At 42.1% G+C, this 13,212-nt stretch overlaps 1 protein-coding gene across 4 annotated transcripts in view; it reads left to right on the top strand.

Moving 5' to 3' along the window:
• cdh12a (cadherin 12a) overlaps positions 1-13,212 on the top strand; it is an 85,590-nt gene that overhangs the window by 22,794 nt on the left and 49,584 nt on the right. For 2 of the 4 annotated variants that reach the window (XM_072668456.1, XM_072668454.1), the window contains one exon: positions 12,637-12,931. The exons of 1 other annotated variant lie outside the window; for it this stretch is intronic. In XM_072668456.1, coding sequence (XP_072524557.1) covers positions 12,919-12,931 — 13 coding nt within the window. In that variant the 5' untranslated portion in view covers positions 12,637-12,918. Of the gene's footprint in view, positions 1-3,039; positions 3,107-12,636; positions 12,932-13,212 lie in introns of those variants that run through there. One more of the 4 variants, XM_072668457.1, reaches the window with a different exon arrangement.

Here is a 13,212-nt window from a genome sequence, read left to right as displayed (position 1 = left end):
ATTTGTTCGATAATTTTTTCTCCTTTTTCTCATAATTTGGTACTGCCAATTTACCCACCTGTTCATAACTCTCCCGAGCACTAGCAATGCCCCCAACTCTAGAAGGGTAAGGTCTCCTCCCATACATGCATAGCCAGACACGCCTCCTTTCGTACGCCTGCTGATAAACACTCGACCAACAGCGCTTAAGAGTGATTAGGGGAGAGAGCGCCATCTACCCACCTGGAGAGAGCGCGGTTAATTCTCATCGGAGGAAAACACCTGTCCACAGCTCAATGATCAATATCGCTTAAGAGCGCCATCTACCTACCTGGAGAGTGCTCTCTTGGACTCTCGGCCACTAATGGCAAGGCATGGCTTGGCATTTGAAGTTGCGACCCCTGGGCCATAGTAGTAGTGCATTAGACCGCTGAGCTACATCAGGCTAACTCATAAAGAAAGTACCTCTGACCTTATATTATGTCTTTATAAGCAGGGTTATGGAGGGCACCTCCATAGGAGAAAAGCAGGTATGTCTCTAATGGATGTTTGTTGTAGTGTGGTTTGTGTGTAATTGGCACTGTCAGCAGTTCACAACCATTTAAAAAAGACTGCACCTAATAGAGCATTGTATTGGAAGGCTGCTCAATGCTAGCAGCTTCGTATTGACCGGGGTAATCATTCGCAAGCAATATATTCTGATCCGTCCTATCCGACGACGTCATGTCAGACATTGTGAGGACCATAAGTTGAAACCATTCAGAAGCTTGATTTTGCATTCAGCGCAAAGACATGGGGGGTTAAAGGGATTTTATATTGTCTTATTTGTCCTGAATTGAATATGAAGGCGCATTATAGAGAAAGCCGGACCCAAGCACCTTTAGCTTAAAGGGATCAGCGCTAAATTGAATCATCTCCAGGCAATGTGACCGCAATCAAGCCTCGGCCTAGCGGAATTGTGTCAGGGTGGACGTGAGCCGGGGGGATGAGAGGAGGGGGGGGGGGGGGGGGGCTGGGTGAACGGACTGCCACGCCGCCTCGGCCACGTCAGTCCTGCGGCTTCCACGGCAGCCGTGTCATCAAGTCCCTCAGCCCTCGCCACTTTAAGAGCTGCACCAGATGACACGGTGGAGCCGTGCCAGCGCCCGCTGATTAATCTAACCCAGAGGAAGCTGGCAGCAAGAGGGGATCAAACTTTAATTGCAAAGTTTCGGCTTGACGGGCTTAAATAAGCTGGCTCGGACAGCCTCCTTTAACCCAGTTAAAAAGGGAAAAGGGACAGGGAATGTTCAGACACGTTCAGGCGAGAACTGTTTTAGTCCATAAACTGGCTTTCAGTTCATTCAGCAAGTTGAATGAGGCATTATACAATGGCTGTCACTGTCCTGTACTGAAGTACCAGTGTCACTTGGTACTTTCTAATAGTCTAAGATTGTTTTTCTGAAGCATGGATCAGAGCTCATGGTTTAAAGCAACATAATGTAGCCTTTTTACCTTAGAAGGACAGCTTTTAAATGCTTGTGATGCTCCAGAGACTTGTAATAAGGAGAACAGCATCTCTATTATAGTCATTTACAGTAACTTTGGTAAAACATAACAGACAGGACAATGCAAGATCCTATAGTATTGCTCTACTGCCTCTGTCCTCATGCTTTTTTCACTTTCAGTGATGGTTCTGTATCTCTCAGCTTGTCCAGAAAAGCATGTGTAAAGCATGTGAACATGTGGTTGATGTGGCGCAACAGATAAAAACACTAGCTGTTAGTGAGATATTACACCACGTGGGACACTGGGGTTTGATTCCCAGTCTGGATGACTATGCTCTGCTACACCAATAAGAGTCCTTGGGCAAGACTCCTAACACTCCATTGGCCCACCTCTGTAATACGAGTTACCTTGTAAGTCACTCTGGATAAGAGCGTCAGCTAAATGCTGTGAATGAATGGAATGGCATGGCATATTTTTTAGGGGTGGCTCAAAGCGTGAATTGCACTATAGGGGGCTCAGTAGCAAGATATGCAGATTTTTGCATATTGCTTCTTTAAAGGGGCACTCTAGTCAACATCAGTCAATATTTTTGGGGCAAATATCATTGTCACTGAGCACTAATGCAGAAGGACGTCAGACAGATGACGTTATTGCTAAAAAGCTACTCTAGCAGTCAAGATTTCTTTGTCACAGCTGAAGGATTCCCAGTGGTTGCATGATACAGTTGCATAATGCATACTGGGTAATGCGGTGAAAGAACATTAATGTATGCAAACATTAAAAGAACACAAAATTGTCATCTCTGTCAAATCAATGAGGCTGAGAGATGCGACGCTGCACTATGGAGTATTACACATGATAAACATATTAAGTTAACCCCTTACCACTCCAAAGCTTATTACACACTAAGGCCCATTAATGTACAAACTGGTGGGGATGTTCTTTTTTTATTTTTATAATTAATTAACATTAATTATTAATTAGTATTAACAGTATTAACACTTTTGGCCTGACAGTGGTCCACAACCTGTTGAAGGGACACTTTTTGAAGTTAGATATCCTTCAATAAAACTTTGAACATAAATTCATAATTTTATATGTAGTACACTGATTTTGAACCATGCTTCAGCAGAATTATTAAAAAAAATAAACTCATGAAACAGGCCTGGACAAAAATGATGGTACCCTTAACTTAATATTTTATAGGCAATCACTGCAATCAAATGATTCCTGTAACTGTCAATGAGACTTCTACACCGCTCAGCAGGTATTTTGGCCCACTCCTCATGAGCAAACTGTTCCAGTTGTCTCAGGTTTGAAGGTTGCCTTTTCCAGATGGCATGTTTCAGCTCCTTCCAAAGATGCTCAATAGGATTTAGGTCAGGGCTCATAGAAGGCCACTTCAGAATAGTCCAATGTTTTTCTCTTAGCCATTCTTGGGTGTTTTGGGTCATTATCCTGTTGCAAGACCCATGATCTGCGACTGAGACCAAGTTTTCTGACACTGGGCAGCACGTTTCTCTCTAGAATCCCTTGATAGTCTTGAGATTTCATTGTACCCTGCACAGATTCAAGACCCCCTGTGCCAGATGCAGCAAAGCAGCCCCAGAACATACCAGAGCCTCCTCCATGTTTCACAGTAGGGACAGTGTTCTTTTCTTGATATGCTATATTTTTCCATCTGTGAACATAGAGCTGATGTGCCTTGGCAAAATGTTCCATCTGTTCATAGGACATTATCCCAGAAGCTTTGGGGCTTGTCAACATGTAGTTTGGCAAATTTCAGTCTGGCTTTTTTATGATTTGTTTTCAACAATAGTGTCCTCCTTGGTCGTCTCCTATGAAGTCCACTTTTGGCTCAAACAACGACGAATGGTGCAATCTGACACTGATGTTTCCTTGAGCTTGAAGTTCATTTTTAATCTATTAATAAAGTTTTTCTGGGCTCTTGTGTTACCATTCGTATTATCCGTCTTTTTGATTTGTCATCAGTTTTCCTCCTGCGGTCACATCCAGGGAGGTTGGCTACAGTCCCATGAATCTTAAATTTCTGAATAATATGTGCAACTGTAGTCACAGGAACATCAAGCTGCTTGGAGATGGTCTTATAACCTTTACCTTTAACATGCTTGTCTATAAGTTTCTTTCTAATCTCCTGAGACAACTCTTTCCTTCGCTTCCTCTAGTCCATGTTGTGTGTGGTACACATCATGTCACCAAACAGCACAGTGACTACCTGTAGCCCTATATATAGGCCCACTGACTGATTACAAGACTGTAGACACCTGTGATGCTAATTAGTGGACACATCTTGATTTAACATGTCCCTTTGGTCACATTTTTTTCAGAGGTACCATCATTTTTGTCCAGGCCTGTTTCATAAGTTCATTTTTTTAAATAATATTGTTAAAGCATGGTTAATGGTAAAGCAATGTCAGATTTTGTTCATTTTCATAGAATTTTTATTTATTATTACTTTTGTCAGTTATTTCTGTGACCATTGTGTTTTTTTTTTTTTTTTATTAACTGAGGGGTACCAACAGTTTTGTCCATGTGTGTATATTAGGCTTGACGGATCAACAAAGTACTACAGAGGCAGACCTCAGATATTAAGCATGTCTTGGCTGGTCAACAACACTCTAAAAGGGTTCTATATAGAACTGAGAACAGATTCTTTACATTAAAATCACATTTTTATTTTGTTTTCATCTGTAGTTTACACTATTTACAGATCTATTTTTTACAAAATATACTTATTTTGAACATAAATCAAAATTATATTTTATATAGCTTTTATTTGTAGTTTATACTAATTATATAAATGACTATACATAGATATGATATATCAAATATAAGTTGCTGGGGTGTTCACTTCTATTATTAGCCACATTAGCTCCATTGTAAAACTATAGAGGCAAACCTCAGATATTAAGCAGGTCTTGATTGATCAACAACAGGGCTCTATATAGAACTGAGAACAGGTTCTTTGACTACAGTAAAAACTTATTTCAGGTGTCATATAGAACCATACCCCCCCCCGGCTAAAGGACACTTGTACAACCCTTTGTCCTAACAGTGTACATTTGGTGTACTTTGTCCTGAACCATTAACATTGAAGCACTGGGAGGTGACCACTTCTCTTTGGGCGACTCCCACCAGAACACAGCACTCACTTACTCTGTGCATGAGCTAACAAATGCTTTCCATAACAACCTCCCAAACAAAGTAAATGAATACGGCCTTAATCTGTAGCAGTGCATTTGGCTGATCTCCGGTGCTCTTAAATGAACTGTATATATTTGGGGCTGCGGAGAAGAATCCAGGAGAGCTGAGAGAACCAATTATGAAGTGTGATCAAAGGTGGCACCTCAGGAAACTAATGTACAACACGCTCCATCATCAGCTATCTGAACACTCAGCACAGATTCGCTGGTGCTGCACATACTGTATAATGGAGATACATCAAAGGGGATGTATGCATGGGAGAAGTCTTATGAAAGAAAACATGTAATTCTAATTAGAACAGAAGAGAAGAGGGAACTATGCAAAATTGTGGGTGCTGATCTTTTTTCCGTTGGGGTTCATTTGAATCCCGCTGAACTCCGTGGGAGTTCACTTAACGCTACCGACTTCACTGAATATGCCGGATGCAGTCTCTTTTTAGGCTGCCGTTCCACTCCACTTTAAATAAACAACACGTCCCCCTCATTCTCTCTGTCTGCGACAGTTGCGGACCCAAACACACCGCAATGGTGTTTGTTTCACTCCCCACTTGTTCTATTTCAGACCACGTGAACCCTGTCGGTGGGAAAAAAAGCTTTACTCATCATTCAAACCCACAACCATGTAAACAATATCCTAGCTCCATCACCACTAAGCCACTGCTGTTGTTTCTCTAAGAACTCTAAGTGCTTTGCAAAATATTCATAAATCCATACAGTTCTAAGGTCAACCATGGTATGGTGCCTCTAGAGCAGAGATGGTTAAATGCCTTGCTCAAGGTCCAACAGTGTAAACGTAGCAGACATGGGTATACAACCCACAACCATTAAATAAATTACCCAGCACTCCCTTAACTGAGCCACCACTGTGGTTTCTCCAAGAACTCAAAGTGCTTTACAGAGTATAGATTAAGGCCTTTTGCTCAAGGGCTCAATAGTGGCAACTTTGTGGACATGGGTATCAAACCCACAACCATGTGGTCCATTATCCAGGACTGTCACCACTCAGTTTTTCCAAGAACTCAAACTACAATACAGAATATTCATAAATCCACAAAAAATGCAAAGGTAAGTCATTCTACGGTAAAGCTAGAGCAGAGATGGTTATGGGTGTTGCTCAAGGACCCAACTGTGGCAGCCTAGCAGATATCAGGGTATCACTGAATAAGCCAGATGCAGTCTCTTTTTAGGCCGCCAATCCACTCGACTTTAAATACTGTACGCAACGCGTCCCCCTCATTCTCTCTGTGACAGTCACGCACCCAAACACACCGCGATAGTGTTTATTTCATTCCCCACTTGTTCTATTTTGGACCACGTGAACCCTGTCTGTGGTTTTACCCATCACTCCCACAACTGAGCCACCACTGTGGTTTCTCCAAGAACTCAAAGTGCTTTACAGAGTGTAGATTAAGGGCTTTTGCTCAAGGGCTCAATAGTGGCAACTTTGTGGACATGGGTATCAAACCCACAACCATGTGGTCAATTATCCAGGACTGTCACCAGTCAGGTTTTCTAAGAACTCAAACTACAATACAGAATATTCATAAATCCACAAAAAATGCAAAGGTAAGCCATTCTATGGCCATTATCTAGAGCAAAGATGGTTCTCTCAAGAAGCCATCTGTAAAATGAATAAATAAGTCAACCAATAAAGAAATACTAGTCTTGGCATGGCGAGCTAGCTCTAGATTAGCAAGGAGAACAACTGTGCTTGTTCTTGGGCTGGGAGGGAATTTAGGATGGCCATATGACTGTTCATTAAGAATGCTGTATTTCTATACTTGAACAGAATAACAAAAGTCTTGTCGTTGCACATCCCAGTTTAGAACACCAGGGTCAAAATAGGTAGGTTAAGCCATGCTGGTGCCTCTGGAACAGAAAAGGTTAAGGGCCTTGCTCAAAGGCTTTGAACCCATGACCATGTGATCTCTTCCCCAGCAGTCTAACCACTGAGCCACCACTTTGAATATACACACATTTCTAAAGAGTGTCAATGTGGGCATAGGGTCAGCTTCTGCCCCTATAGGTTAGAGACGGTTGCATCATTCTTAAAGTCTTGCTCACAGACCCAACTGTGGCAGCCTAGCAAATAGGAGTATAACTGGACACAGTCTCTTTTTAGGCCGCCAATCCACTCGACTTTAAATACTGTACACAACGCGTCCCTCTCATTCTCTCTGTCTGTGACAGTCGCGGACCCAAACACACCGCGATGGTGTTTGTTTCACTCCCCACTTGTTCTATTTCTGACCACGTGAACCCTGTCTGTGGGAAAAAAAAGAAAGCTTTACGGGATATGCCCCAGATTGCCGGGAAGACAACTTTAGTCCGCTTAGTGCTTGTGGATTGCAGAGCCTTTTGCAATTTGATTAAACTGCACAGCACATGCAATTAAGTAATCTGTTAATGTCCCCCATGCTGAGAAGAAGCCATCTGTAAAATAAATAAATAAGTCGACCAATAAATAAATACTAGTCTTGGCATGGCGAGCTAGCTCTATCTTAGCAAGAAGAACAACTGTGCTTGTTGTTGAAACACACCTTTATAAAACATCATGTCTGTTAAAATGCCTTACAAATGTCATGTGTCCTTAAGAATGCTGTATTTCTATACTTGAACAGAATAACAAAAGTCAAAGTAGCTAGGTTAAGCCATGCTGGTGCCCCTGGAACAGAGAGGATTAAGGGCCTCGCTCAAGGGCATTGAACCCATGACCATGTGATCTCTTCCCCAGCAGTCTAACCACTGAGCCACCACTTAGAATATGTACACATTTCTAAATGTGTGCCAATGTCAGCATAGGGTCAGCTTCTGCCCCTAGAACCCTGCTCAAGAAACCCTACACTGATATCTTAGGTGATGTGGTTTTGAACCCACAACCATGTGATCAACCATCCAACACTCTAACCTCTCCAAGAACTCAAAATGCTTTATAGAATATACATAAATCCACAAAGAGTGCAAATGTTAGCATAGGGTAAGCCTCTGTCCCAAGAGCCCAAAAGTGAAAGATAGTTGACAGGGGTTTCAAATCCACAATCACGTGCACAGCAGTCTAATATTCAGAATATTAACAAATCCACAAAAAAATGCAAAGGTATGTCATTCTACAGTACCTCTAGAGGAAAGATGGTTAAGGGTCTTGTTCAAAGACCCAACTGTGGCAGCCTAGCAGACAGGGGTATCAAACCCACAACCATGCAAATGATACCCCAGTGCTATTGCCACTGTTGTTTCTCTAAGAACTCAAAGTGCTTTACAGTGGCAACAGCACTGTGCAGTGGCAGCCTTGCAGACATGGGTAAAAAACTCACAACCATCAAAAAGCTAATGCCGCACTCCCACAACTGAGCCACTACTGTGGTTTTTCAAAGTGCCTTATATAGTGTACATTAAGGGCCTTTGCCAATATTGGCAACTTAGTGGAGGTGGGTCTCGAACCCACAACCATGTTGTCACAACACAGAAATACATAAAGACATAAAGAGTGCCAAAATAATGTAATTAACATTTTTGATTATGTAAATAAGCTCTATTCTGATTGACTGATTGTCAAATAAGTTTGTTTTTGTGACCAACCAAAATGCAACATGTGACATATTCAGCTGTTCGCATTTACAAGCTACACATGTTGATTCCTGTGTTTGCTGGTTATTGGTCAATGGGAAACTGTTAGCTCTGGAGATATGGAGCTCAACAAGGTGCGCTTTGCCCTTTACTGTACAGGCCGATCACACCACTCGCAATTTGTTCTACGCCTGACCTTCAAACTGAAATTTCATCTGGAGAGAGAGTCTTCCCTTTCCTTCTCTCTCGCTGCCGTCAACCTCCGCAAGCGGACGAAGCACTGTAGCTTAAACTCTAGCAGATTTATTGGCGGTTGACATCTTTAGCAGCACGCCTGGAGATTGAAAGAGGCCCACTCTTAATTTATAGCCCCCATTGACATTCTCTATAAAAGATTAAGCATATGAATAAGGCCGGACACGGCGTCCCGTTTTTTATCCCTCTATTATGGCTTGTGGATTATCTGGTACCTTAAAGCCAGCCCCATGACCCCAGCTAAGTAATGAATTCTTTCATTCGATGGCCTGTTGTACTTCATCTAATGGGATTTTTTAATTAACTTGACAAGGCTTACATGCTGATAGAGGAAATGCAGTTTCTACAGATGGACCTAGCCCGGCTCCATTTCTACAGCGGCGTGCCTCGACACTGTGGAGGTGTCGCCTGCGGTGCCGGGGATCAAGTACGGGCTATTCTTTGTGAGCGAGCTGGAGTCAAGCAATTTGCATCCATTTGCCACATCACAGAAATAGCAGCGTCTTCACTTGGGAAACACACGGATCGAGCACTACCTATTCATTCAGAGGGTTTAGCAGTGACAGTTTTAATCTTTAATCCAAGACTAGGTGTAATCTCCCGTAATCTCACTTTAGTGCTATAGGAATTTGTACTTAACTCTGAATTGGATTTTTTAGCCCAATGGATACACTCAATACCCAACCAATAAATAGTCATGGCCTAGTTATGAGACTTTGCCTGCCAGAAATGACTCACATGAGTGTTTTAGAATGAAACAGGCTTGTTTTTGGTACTGTACCTTTAAATATGGGCGTGGCTAAACCTCTGTGGGCTGAATAGGGGGGATATGATCACCAAAACAACAACAACAACAAAAAAAATCAGAACAGGTTGTTTTCATAGGTTTTTATTTTTTATGTACCAACAATGATTTAGGTCTCCTAGCTTTATCAATAATAGGTGTGGCTAAACTGATGTAGGCTGAAATATGCAAATCTGTTTGTTTCTGTGATGTCACACAAACATACCAAAAACAACAACAACAAACAAACAAACAAAAGCCAAAACAACTGTTCTTGTGCCTTTAAGACTGATATTTGTAGCTAATATCCTCTATTCTGATTGGTTGTCCTGTGCTGTGCCTCAGTCACCAAGCAGTCCAGGGTGGGGCTAAACTGCTGTGGGATTAGTGGGTGGATATATGCAAATATGATAGCTTTTATGACATCACAAAAAACTATTGGACAAACAAACAAACAAAATTATTTACAGACCGTTTTCCAATTTCCCTTTTTCATTATGGCCTGAATGGGTGGCCTCGCTCAAGGGCATTGAACCTATGACCATGTGATCTCTTCCCCAGCATATATGCAAATGTTAGCTTTTGTGACATCACAAAAGTCAGTAACCCAAACAAAGTCTGAGATATGTAAATAAACTCCGTTCTGATTTGCTTAGCCATTTAGGGCCTAGTTCACCAAGCAATCCAGGCTAAAATGCTACTAGCCTTATGAAGAAAGGGCGGGGCTAATATGAGCTGAATAGGTGGATCTGTTGGTTAGGCTAATATATGTAAAGCGACTCAGACTCGTTCTGATTGGCTGCATTGTATTGGGCCTGAAAGGCTCATAGCTTTCTCAAGAACGAGTGAGGCTGAACGGGGGGGGGGGTGGTAGAGTTGATGCAAGGGTGTATGTTTGTGACATCGAATAATTGTGAAAGCGAATAATTAAAATAAATGTATTATTAAATTCTACAAATTATATTTACATTTTTTCCCCTTATATGTGCTTATTGAACTAGAGAGCGTACATTTTGAGACCATGCACAGTTAGCGGACACACGACACACTCCAAAATCCAGGTTATCTCTGATATAGGCCCTTTAAGCTGTATTACAGCCCATTTAGAGGGACCAGCAAATAAGTCACCTCAGAGGCCATTCGCCTCAATTCTCTTCAAACGAGCCCAAACCGCATCCCGGTGTTGTATCTCTCGCCCCCACAGCTGGGTCGGAAGGAGTCACATGATGAGAATTTTATCTGTCGGGGCAGGAGGGGTCAGTTTAAATCAGATTTCTGCGGATTTGGAAAACCCTTCATCTCTTTCGCGACGGTGGATGAAAACGGAATGCTCCCCAAAAGAGAGCCCGCCGACATGACAGCATTACTAGCACCGTCTCGCCGATTACAGAAAACGCTTGGATACTTGTGCAAATACAGCGTCTCATACACTCAGAGCCTGTTTATGCTGACTCTATTCCTTTTGATTGATTTTCTCAGTGTAGGGATGTAACTGAACACAGGGCCGAGTAGGCCGGCAGATCCAGCAAAAGCAGAGGAATCCAATAGGAAAGGGAATCTCATTCGACTCAAGTTGCCTGATTGAGCTCCAGTATAAATGTGTATTTCTATATAAACTAACCCAAATACACACAGAAAGTGTCGATTTTTGTGACATATACATATTTGTTTTGCATATCGACACTCTCACATAAGAAAAACCTCCAAAATAGCAGCATTACAGGGGAAGGAAAAAACCTTAACTTTCAATGGGAGTCATTTTGGAGTATTTCTGTTCATCTGTTTTGAACAAGGAACAAGGATGTTAAGAACAAGAGCCAGAATCAGATCAGAGAAAACTAACGAAACTGGAGATACAGTGGCAGCGCTTATCTGTTAAATTTTCCCACCTTTTAAGGCTAAATTCAAAAATAGAAAATCGGATGTAAAACTTAATTGTTAATTTTTTTCCTTGAATTTTCATTCGTTTCCCCAGTTTTCCATTTCTGCTCCTCACAATCTGAATTTCAGTAAAAAAAAAAACTAAAAAAAAACAATTATCAGATTTTTTGATTTTCCAATGTTTTGCGTCAAATAATGAAAGTATTTACTTACACTTTATACACTGTTAAAGTATAAGTTCCTTGAGGAACATTTAGGGGTTCTTTGATTTGAAACTGTTTAAGAATCTCTTCAGATGCTTTAAGGAACCTTCAAGAATCCTTTCTCTTCTAAAAACTATCTTCCTGAAGGTTCCTCAAAGCAGCTTTAGAGGTTCCTCCATAGTTTCAAATTGAAGAACTTTTGGAGGTTCTTCAAAAGTTCTTCAATTTGAAACTGGAGAAATCTCCTTCTTTGAGGAACCCTCAAAAAACCTTTCTCTTCTAATAACCTTTTCTCGAAGGTTCCTCAAAGCACCTTTAGTGGTTCCTCCATAGTTTCAAATTGAAGACCTTCCAAGAGTTCCTCAAGGATTCACCCACCAGCATCACAAATTCATTGACTGTGGAGAAACCTCTTAAGGTGCTTTGAGGAACCTTCAAGAAACCTTTCTCTTCTAAAAAAAATCTCTTTCTGAAGGTTCCGCAAAGCACCTTTAGAGGTTACTCCATAGTTTTAAATTAAAGAACCTCCAAGAGTTCCCCAAGGATTCATTAGGAACTTTTGGAGGTTCTTCAAAAGTTCTTCAACTTGAAACTGTGGAGAAACCGCTTAAGGTGCTTTGAGGAACCCTCAAGAAACCTTTCTCTTCTAATAACCTTTTCTCGAAGGTTCCTCAAAGCACCTTTAGTGGTTCCTCCATACTTTCAAATTAAAGACCTTCCTAGAGTTCCTCAAGGATTCACCCACCAGCATCACAAATTGATTGACCCTTCTCATAACCAGCAAACAGATTGGCTCTTTTTGTTGAAGGGTGGGACTTTACCAGCATGAAGACGCTATTTGCTGTTTAGTGGAACGTCGGGGATTAAGCTGCTAATACTGGATTGTGGATTGTCATTGTCATGCTGGTCAACCGGCTTGGTCATACTGGTAGACCAGCTAAACCATCAAACATAAAAAAAATACCCTTTCCTGGTTGACCATGGCTTGTGACTAACATAGAAGTAGCACTGCTGGGCGAGGCTCGCAGCAATGGAGCTTCGTTAAGCTTGAAAAAAGGTTCTTCACAGGGTAATTTAGTGAACCAAAGGTGGGCCCTACAGAGTATTGCCCCAAAACCCCCTATTGCACATCTTCATTTTGAAGCATGCAGCTCTAATCATTGTAGCCCCTTTTGTCCTACATGACTTTGCAAGAAATCCCAAACGGTTCTTCCTGAACTCACACCGAACTGTCATGTTATTATGAACCTTGCAGCTGCACAGTGACCTGGATAAGGGAGATAATTTGGTGAAGTACACGCTGTCAGGAGAAGGAGTGGGCTCCATTTTCACCGTCGAGCCGACCACGGGAGACATTCACGCCTTGCGGAGCCTGGACCGCGAGGAGAAGCCTTATTACACGCTGCGGGCCCAGGCCGTGGACGTGCTAACAGGGAGGCCGCTGGAGCCTGAGTCCGAGTTTATTATCAAAGTCCAGGATATCAACGACAACGAGCCAAAGTTCCTAGAGGGCCCTTACTCGGCCAGCGTTCCAGAGATGTCACCCGTAGGTAAGCCTGAGCTTTTTTGTCTCTATAGCCGTACCCACCTTCGAGCGGTTGGGGAAGGTGATAATGTGGGGAAAGCTCCCAAGAATATATCTCATGAATGCAAGATGAGGATTTAACCTCACGCAGGCCTTGCCTTTGGGCAATGCTGCAAAATTCATTCTTTAAATGGCTCGTCTCGCTTACATCAAATACCTCAGTTTCTAATCCCATGGAATATAGATGAACGTGATTACACGGCGGCATACCTGGAGGAATTGCTTCACGGGAATACAAGTGGAAGA

The sequence above is a fragment of the Salminus brasiliensis genome, chromosome 23 (genome assembly GCF_030463535.1).
Source record: "Salminus brasiliensis chromosome 23, fSalBra1.hap2, whole genome shotgun sequence".
Taxonomy (NCBI): domain Eukaryota; kingdom Metazoa; phylum Chordata; class Actinopteri; order Characiformes; family Bryconidae; genus Salminus; species Salminus brasiliensis.
Note: the sequence above shows the minus strand (reverse complement) of the source record. Positions and strands in the feature narration are given on the sequence as shown.